This window comes from Aquarana catesbeiana, linkage group LG12, assembly GCF_042186555.1.
Source record: "Aquarana catesbeiana isolate 2022-GZ linkage group LG12, ASM4218655v1, whole genome shotgun sequence".
Classification (NCBI taxonomy): domain Eukaryota; kingdom Metazoa; phylum Chordata; class Amphibia; order Anura; family Ranidae; genus Aquarana; species Aquarana catesbeiana.
In genome coordinates this window covers 1521913-1531979 of record NC_133335.1, presented here as the reverse complement: position 1 = coordinate 1531979, position 10067 = coordinate 1521913, and the positions used below count along the sequence as shown (strand labels likewise).

Genomic DNA, 10067 nt, shown 5'->3' with positions numbered 1-10067 from the left:
ACGCGCTCAGAGAACACGCCTCGCTTCACGCGCTCAGAGAACACGCCTCGCTTCACGCGTTCAGAGAACACGCCTCACTTCACGCGCTCAGAGAACACGCCTCACTTCACGCGCTCAGAGAACACGCCTCACTTCACGCGCTCAGAGAACACGCCTCACGTCACGCACTCAGAGAACACACCTCACTTCACGGACATATGACAGGCACTCCCAGCACCCAAATAACAGACAAGGCACAGTCCAGCTACACGGGGTCTCCTTTTTTTTTAATGAAATCCACACAAAGATTGGTGATAAAAAAAAAATCTAGGATTAATATTGTGTTATTGTTGTGGTGACACGTGTTTCCCTGGTGAGGGAGCGTGTTATTGTTGTGGTGACACGTGTTGCCCCGGCGAGGGAGCGTGAGGCGGTTTCACCTCTAGGTCCGGCGGGTTGCTGTGACGTCACAGAATAAAAAGGAAATAATAAAATACGATGTGCCCCAAAACATAAGTGTGTAGATAACCAGGGAAAAGAACGTGGAGGAGTTTTATTCTGAACCTAAAAATGTGTCTGGTAATCTGGCAAAGGACTTTGCGTTGTAGAACAGAATAAAATTAAAATAAATAAGAAGCCCACAATATAACATATTCAGTCAGATAATACACGGCAGTATTGGAGGTCATTGTGGCCTTTCAAAAAATACACCATTTCTTAACGTTTGGCTAAGGGAGAGATCTAGAGGACTACATGCACTCTTAAAAAAATAGCGAGGATATTTTCTCTTGACATTCAGATGGACGCAACTTTACTCCACTGCAGTTGTTGGAGGAAGGTTATTTGGGGGGAAATTCACAGCTCCGAGATGTAAGTTGGATCATTCACACAACAAAAGTATTGGGGGCTCGCCCGGGATTCAAGGCAAGTAGGAAGGCAGCTGGGACGATGAAGCTATATACATTATATACAGGTCGATGGTTTCTGCTACACAAATACTGTGTGGCCACGCAGCAAGGATGTATCTCAAGAACACAATGAGCCCGGGAGAGAAACCTTCTCATGGTAGGTCATTTTGTAGTAAGCCACTCATTGGATTTCTCTCTCTTTGGCACTTGCCAGCGTCCCATGAGAAAACGCCAAATGAAGTCAACAGATTTCAGTCTGCATTTGATCCGGTCGATAATCCTTTACATTAGAACACAGGTGGTGGGGGTCACTCCAGATGGCCACCTAACGTTCCCTCTTCTCAGCCTCTGCTGCCCTACAGAAATACTAACACCGCCATCGGAGGTGTCCCCATCCACATCAGCGTGGTATTTAATACTGCCGATACGCTGAACTTTAGAACCACATGTAGTGATCATTATGAAGAATAATAATATAAATAGCTTAGCGAGGGTTTACATGGCGTTATAATGTACACGGAAAAAGGACGGGGCTTGTTTGGCGACAGGAAAAAGCACAGGAGGAGGAAGGCAGTCTGTGTTGGATTATCGCTGTTTTAGCAAAGCTCTGTACATGGCAAATCCCAGGACGGCAAACACTGTGGCACCAAAACTTGCTCGTAACCAAAACGTGGAACCTTTAAGTTCGGCCTGTGACATGTGCCTGTGACAGGGGGAGAGAAAACACAAAATAAAGAAGTCGTTACTCTGTGTCCAGGGAAAAAAAAAAAGATGAAGACCATTGTTAATAATGCCTAAAGCTCCGGGACAGAGACTAGTCCTCATCCCACATTACCAGTGAGGTTTGTAATCCCCGCCCCCGACAGGAGCAAGGGACAAACTCACAATTCTGTTCATTCGTTTCCATGACCCGACTCCTGACTGTGTGAGAGAACCAACTTCACACAATGGAGGAAGAGACAATCCCTCATACATTACAGAAGATGCGTCCTTCTGGTAGGAGGACGTTTATGGAAAATGTATGGAGTACAATAATTCAATTTTAGACTTTTGGTCCCTGATGAACAGAACATCCGTAGGTGATAAGAACAGAAGTAATTACTGGTAAAGAAACAGAAGATATGGAGGAGGAGGAGGCTCGATCATCAGACTCTCCCCCTACAAGTCGTGTTTTGTGAGTTTGTCCCAATGTTCTGTATTGGGAGTTCCTTACCCTAAAGAAGGACGGGACTCATTCTACCCACAGCTGTCCTATGTACACATTAACCCGGCTGTGATACACACACCATGCCTCCTAGGATTTAATATCTTTCATTGTAGAAAATGAACGACGTGACAGAAGCTGGGAAATACTGAGCAGCCATCTACAAGGACAGGAACACCAACGTGGTGTATGTCAGCAGGGACAATAATATGGACAACATAAGGGAGTGATGGTGAACCTTGGCATCTCAGATGTTTTGGAACTACATTTCTCATTATGCTCAACGACTCTGCAGAGTCCATGAGCATCATGGGTAATGTAGTTCCAAAACATCTGGGGTGCCAAGGTTCGCCATCACTGACATAAGGAGATATAGTATCGCACAAAAGTGAGTACACCCCCCCTTAGTAAATCTTTTCTTCTATCTTTTCATGTGACAACACTGAAGAAATGACACTTGTCTACAATGTAAAGTAGTGAGTGTACAGCTTGTATAACAGTGTAAATTTGCTGTCCCCTCAAAATAACTCAACACACAGCCATTAATGTCTAAACCGCTGGCAACAAAAGTCAGTACACCCCTAAGTGAAAATCTCCAAATTGGGCCCAAAGTGTCAATATTTTGTGTGGCCGCCATTATTTTCCAGCACTGCCTTAACCCTCTTGGGTATGGAGGTCACCGGAGCTTCACAAGTTGTCACTGGAGTCCTCTTCCCCTCCTCCATTATGACATCACGGGGCTGGTGGATGTTAGAGACCTTGCGCTCCTCCACCTTCTGTTTGAGGATGTCCCACAGATGATCAATAGGGTTTAGGTCTGGAGACATGCTTGGCCAGTCCATCACCTTTACCCTCAGCTTCTTTAGCAAGGCAGTGGTGGTCTTGGAGGTGTGTTTGGGGTGGTTATCATGTTGGAATACTGCCCTGCGGTCCAGTCTCTGAAGGGAGGGGATCATGCTCTGCTTCAGTATGTCACAGTACATGTTGGCATTCATGGTTCCCTCAATGATCTGTAGCCCCCCAGTGCCGGCAGCACTCATGCAGCCCCAGACCATGACACTCCCACCACCATGCTTGACTGTAGACAAGACACACTTGTCTTTGTCCTCCTCACCTGGTTGCCCCCACACACGCTTGTCACCATCTGAACCAAATACGTTTATCTTGGTCTCATCAGACCACAGGACATGGTTCCAGTAATCCATGTCCTTAGTCTGCTTCTCTTCAGCAAACTGTTTGTGGACTTTCTTGTGCATCATCTTTAGAAGAGGCTTCCTTCTGGGACGACAGCCATGCAGACCAATTTGATGCAGTGTGCGGCGTATGGTCTGATCACTGACAGGCTGACCCCCCACCCCTACAACCTCTGCAGCAATGCTGGCAGCACTCATACGTCTATTTCCCAAAGACAACCTCTGGATATGACGCTGAGCACGTGACCTCAACTTCTTTGGTGGACCATGGCGAGGCCTGTTCTGAGTGGAACCTGTCCTGTTATACCGCTGTATGGTCTTGGCCACCGTGCTGCAGATCAGTTTCAGGGTCTTGGCAATCTTCTTATAGCCTAGGCCATCTTTATGTAGAGCAACAATTCTTTATTCAGATCCTCAGAGAGTTCTTTGCCATGAGGTGCCATGTTGTACTTCCAGTGACCAGTATGAGAGAGTGAGAGCAATAACACCAAATTTAACACACCTGCTCCCCATTCACACCTGAGACCTTGTAACACTAACGGGTCACATGACACTGGGGAGGGAAAATGGCTAATTGGGCCCAATTTGGAGATTTTCACTTAGGGGTGTACTGACTTTTGTTACCAGCGGTTTAGACATTAATGGCTGTGTGTTGAGTTATTTTGAGGGGACAGTAAATTTACACTGTTATACAAGCTGTACACTCACTACTTTACATTGTAGACAAGTGTCATTTCTTCAGTGTTGTCACATGAAAAGATAGAAGAAAAGATTTTCAAAAATGTGACTGAGGGGTGTACTTACTTTTGTGAGATACTGTATAGCAAACACTCTGCTCCATCACAACATTCTCCACCATTCTTGTCTCAGACAGGAACATGGCAATCTAGTGTCATTCCATGCAAGAACTGTCTGTGAGAGTTATTGACTACAAGACACAACAAAGCAGCACAACTCTATCCATAGCAAATAAGTCCGGTCATGCTTCTATATTGGAGGGTTGGATGGAAAGAGATGGAGGAGGAAATCTGGGATGCCTTTTTACTCTTCTTGTTCTGACACAGGTCACGTTCTGATAAGAGTCCGAAGTGAACACTGTTGTGTTTTAGTACAACCTTAGTGAGGACAGGGAGGCCATCATGTCTCATTAGTGTCTGACGACTTCTGACACAAGAGGACCAATGACTGGGGCGGATCTCCTAGGAATGACCGTCCACCTGGACTGGTTCATAGCGGACATCGGCCTAAATACTCCGACTGTTCCAAGGTTTCCAAGGAATCAGGACAGAGGTGGAAGGACCGGTGACTACTGTAAGCAGATCTATCACTCCTCCAGACATATTAGCACAGCTGCCTGATACCAGCAATATTCGGACATTCAGGAGCCAATCCTCAGGGAATCAGAGCATGCGTGGTTTAGTATGGGACTCAGCAGAGGCAGTATTTCTAGGGTTAGTACTCAGCAGGATACACCCCTTAGAGGGCACACGTGGCAGGTACCTGGCAGGGTCTAGCGCTGGGTCAGCAGAGGTGTCCATGAAGATGGAATATTCCATGTGGGAGACGGGGTGGACTTGGTGTCCCAGGCTGCTGTCTGCATCTGTAATCAGAGACTCCCCCAACACATCTAGCCAGGCTCTCAACCTTGTACACACACGGGGACGGGGAACAGGATCAGGGACGACTCAGAAGCACCCCCACCACCCTGACAATACATCTTGCGTTCAACATGCTGGATTGTGGCCTCCCAGTGAGCATCCGTTTCCCAAATGTTACCCATACCCAGCATTGCCTGGGCTGGGAATTTGTGGTGTTACTCTGACTTTCCGAGATAAACTGGGATAAACCAAGTCACGCCCACACATGGAAGTCTAAGAATCTGTGGAAGGGCACAGCAGTATCTACAATCATCTACCGCATATACAGAGACTGGTACTGGACATGCCACTCTACATTCTCCACTGGGCACAACTGATACCTGAAGAGCCTGTGCACACAGCCAGAAAGATAATAAATAGTGAAGGCACTCTGGCTTGCAGGCCTTATCGGAAAAGTGGTTGAAGTTGGGCCTACACTAGGAGTCACAGTCTATTAATCCCACCCCCCCCAGCAGGCTGCCCCAGCATGTTGAAGGCACCCAGAAGTTATTGCCATGACAGGTTTGGAGACTCTGGGACACATTGTGCCCCCAATATTCCCAGAAAGAGGCCAACTCACAGTATGCAGCCTGTATTATATAGAGAATAATCTATAGCTCACTGTACACCCGATACCACTTCTAAACGCAGACCCAGAGAATCCAAACCTCACAACACAGCCAACCCTATAAAAGAACTACCAATCTGTGCTCCACTATGTCAGCAAACCTCCAAATTACACTCCAAAAACCGGGAGGGGCAGGTGCGGTCAGTAGGGAGAATTAATTCTTGCATGCACAGCTAAATTCTTTTACAATTACAGAACAGCTACAGCTGACCATTACACACTACAGACTGACTACTGCCTGAGGACAGCACCATACTGGAGAATAGTCTAAAGACCTAATACAAGCATAAAGACCTAACACGAGGCTAAAGACCTAACACGAGGCTAAAGACCTAACACGAGGATAAAGACCTAACATGAAGCTAAAGACCTAACACGAGGATAAAGACCTAACACGAGGATAAAGACCTAACACGAGGATAAAGTCCTAACACGAGGCTAAAGGCCTAACACAAGGCTGAAGACCTAACACGAGGATAAAGACCTAACATGAGGATAAAGACCTAACATGAGGATAAAAACCTAACATGAAGCTAAAGACCTAACACGAGGATAAAGACCTAACACGAGGATAAAGACCTAACACGAGGATAAAGTCCTAATACAAGGCTAAAGTCCTAACACGAGGTTAAAGGCCTAACACAAGGCTAAAGACCTAACACCAGGATAAAGACCTAACATGAAGCTAAAGACCTAACACGAGGATAAAGACCTAACACGAGGATAAAGACCTAACACGAGGCTAAAGACCTAACACGAGGATAAAGTCCTAACACGAGGCTAAAGACCTAACACGAGGATAAAGCCCTAACATGAAGCTAAAGAACCAACACAAGAATAAAGACCCAATACAAGAATAAAGACCCAACCAAAGCATAAGGATCTAACACGAGGCTAAAGACCTAACACGAGGATAAAGACCTAACATGAGGATAAAGACCTAATAGGAAGCTAAAGTCCTAACACGAGGATAAAGAGCTAACACAAGGAAAAAGACCTAACACGAGGATAAAGACCTAACACAAGGTTAAAGACCTAACACGAGGATAAAGGCCTAACACGAGGCTAAAGACCTAACACGAGGATAAAGACCTAACACGAGGATAAAGACCTAACATGAAGCTAAAGACCTAACACAAGGTTAAAGACCTAACACGAGGATAAAGGCCTAACACGAGGATAAAGACCTAACATGAAGCTAAAGACCTAACACAAGGTTAAAGACCTAACACGAGGATAAAGGCCTAACACGAGGCTAAAGACCTAACACGAGGATAAAGTCCTAACACGAAGCTAAAGACCTAACAGGAGGATAAAGACCTAACACGAGGATAAAGTCCTAACACGAGGCTAAAGACCTTACACGAGGCTAAAGACCTAACACGAAGTTAAAGTCCTAACACGAGAATAAAAGACCCAATATAAGGATAAAGACCTAACATGAAGCTAAAGAACCAACACAAGGATAAAGACCCAACACAAGAATAAAGACCCAACCAAAGGATAAGGATCTAACACGAGGCTAAAGTCCTAACACGAGGCTAAAGTCCTAACACGAGGCTAAAGTCCTAACACGAGGCTAAAGTCCTAACACGAGGCTAAAGACCTAACACGAGGCTAAAGACCTAACACGAGGCTAAAGACCTAACATGAGGATAAAGACCTAACACGAGGAAAAAGACCTAACATGAGGATAAAGACCTAACAGGAAGCTAAAGTCCTAACACGAGGATAAAGACCTAACACGAGGAAAAAGACCTAACATGAGGATAAAGCCCTAACACGAGGATAAAGCCCTAACATGAGGATAAAGACCTAACACGAAGCTAAAGTCCTAACACGAGGATAAAGACCTTACACGAGGATAAAGACCTTACACGAGGATAAAGACCTAACACGAGGATAAAGACCTAACACGAGGATAAAGACCTAACACGAGGATAAAGACCTAACACGAGGATAAAGACCTAACACAAGGATAAAGACCTAACACGAAGCTAAAGTTCTAACACGAGGATAAAGACCTAACACGAGGATAAAGACCTAACAGGAAGCTAAAGTCCTAACACGAGGATAAAGACCTAACACGAGGAAAAAGACCTAACATGAGGATAAAGACCTAACAGGAAGCTAAAGCCCTAACACGAGGATAAAGACCTAACATGAGGATAAAGACCTAACATGAGGATAAAGACCTAACATGAAGCTAAAGTCCTAACACGAGGTTAAAGACCTAACACGAGGATAAAGTCCTAACACGAGGATAAAGACCTAACACGAAGCTAAAGACCTAACACGAGGATAAAGACCTTACATGAGGATAAAGACCTAACACGAGGATAAAGACCTAACAGGAGGATAAAGACCTAACACGAGGATAAAGACCTAACACGAGGATAAAGACCTAACACGAAGCTAAAGTTCTAACACGAGGATAAAGACCTAACATGTGGATAAAGACCTAACATGTGGATAAAGACCTAACATGTGGATAAAGACCTAACATGTGGATAAAGACCTAACATGAGGATAAAGACCTAACATGAGGATAAAGACCTAACATGAAGCTAAAGTCCTAACACGAGGTTAAAGACCTAACACGAGGATAAAGTCCTAACACGAGGTTAAAGACCTAACACGAGGATAAAGTCCTAACACGAGGATAAAGACCTAACACGAGGATAAAGACCTAACACGAGGATAAAGTCCTAACACGAGGATAAAGACCTAACATGAGGATAAAGACCTAACAGGAAGCTAAAGTCCTAACACGAGGATAAAGACCTAACATGAGGATAAAGACCTAACATGAGGATAAAGACCTAACATGAGGATAAAGCTGTAACACCAGGGTAATACCCAGCAGTGACCTGAAGGGTAATGACAATATCTATTCACACTTCAATCATAAAATATAATGAATAAAGGAGATTTCTGTAGGGAATTGAGTGATGGTGGAAACCCTAAGCCCTGCAGAATATAGGCACAGATCTAAGGGGTGACATCGTGTACAGCATTGTAATACTGGTGACCTCTGGGGCTCAATAGAACATGATCAGGAAGAGGGCAGTACCTCCACCTCCTGGAGCACGGTGAATAATACAGAATGACTGGCCTCCAGGGGACCTCTATGTCAGCTCTTAGAGTGATTATTATGCAGTACAGTGTGAGGTGGTGACACAAACACCAGGCAGACCCTGTGCCTCCATTCCTGATCAGACTATAGGAGGGCATCGGTCAGGACAGAAATAGGGAATGTCATCCCTGCTTTGGTTTAAAAGGTGCTGGTTCCAGGGCTGTCATCCCCATCCTTCCTTCAATAATTGCCAATTACACAGGACACACATACACATGCCTGCTAGAGGCAGTAAGCAGGGTGACCTAGAACAGTGATGGCGAACCTTCGCACCCCAGATGTTTTGGAACTACATTTCCCATGATGCTCATGCACTCAGCAGTGTAGTTGAGCATCATGGGAAATGTAGTTCCAAAACATCATGGGAGCCAAGGTTCACCATCACTGACCTAGAATATGCACCTTCAATACAAGTCAAAACCAGCGTCTCCCTGACAGGGACTGAGGGTAACCAATTACAAAGCAGGAGCAGTTGTGACATCAGCATTGATCATACAGCTGGCAGACAAGGATTGGGAAGGGTGGGGGTGGAGGGGAATGGCGAAGGGATGGTTAGTTGAAGGTTAGAGGGGAGACGTGGTGCAGCAGTAGGACAGTGACAGTTGCCCAGACAAATTGAAGGGAACACCTGCCGGGAGAGAAGAGAGACACAGGAACTGAACACAAGTGGAGCAGAGGATTCTGGGCAAGAAAACATTGAGGGGATGTGAGCAGTATAGGGAGTGGGGGTGGGGATTGGGGTCCTCCATGTGTGCAATACTAACGGGAACTAACATGGGTGCAGGGAACCCGCTCACTTCATGCCTATTTCTAGGTCACAGGGGTCTCCAAACTATGGCCCTCCAGTTGTTCAGGAACTACAATTCTCATCATGCCTAGTCAATTCTGTGATTGTCAGAGTTTTACAAGGTCTCATGGGACGTGTAGTTCTGCAACAGCTGGAGGGCCATAGTTTGGAGATCCCTGTTGGGACATCATAACAGGAATGGAGTGGGGAATCCAGGGAATCAGGGGTTCTAACCCATGCACACTCCATCCAACACAAAGACCGTTTAGGCTGGAGATGGTCAGTAAGTATAAACTTTCTGAACAGGTGCCTACAACCCCGCTCCTACCTCAGATTTATCTGCCCCACATTTGCTGCTCCTGCTTGTTTTATTAGCCTCCTGCTGCTGCAATCACAGGCTGAGCACAGAGCAGTGTGAGGGGGACCTCCTCAGGTCTGGTGGGTGGAGTATCCCAGACAAGCAGGATGATTCTACTTAATTATAGGTGGAGCCCTTCTAAACAGTAGGACAAACTCAAAAATTGGATCTTTGGACTTACCGTAAAATCCATTTGTTGTAGTTCAGTTAGGGACACAAGAATCCAATAACTGTTGG

The 10067-nt window shown here is 45.5% G+C and overlaps 1 protein-coding gene across 3 annotated transcripts in view; it reads right to left on the bottom strand.

Annotated features, from left to right (window-relative positions):
- Positions 1–245: 245 nt before the first annotated feature.
- Positions 246–10067, bottom strand: part of RHOT1 (ras homolog family member T1) — a gene marked incomplete at its 5' end in the record, with an annotated part of 43566 nt that continues 33744 nt past the window's right edge. For 2 of the 3 annotated variants that reach the window (XM_073607085.1, XM_073607086.1), the window contains 1 exon segment: positions 246–1590. In XM_073607085.1, the coding sequence (XP_073463186.1) occupies positions 1473–1590 (118 nt within the window). 3 annotated transcript variants of the gene reach the window in all.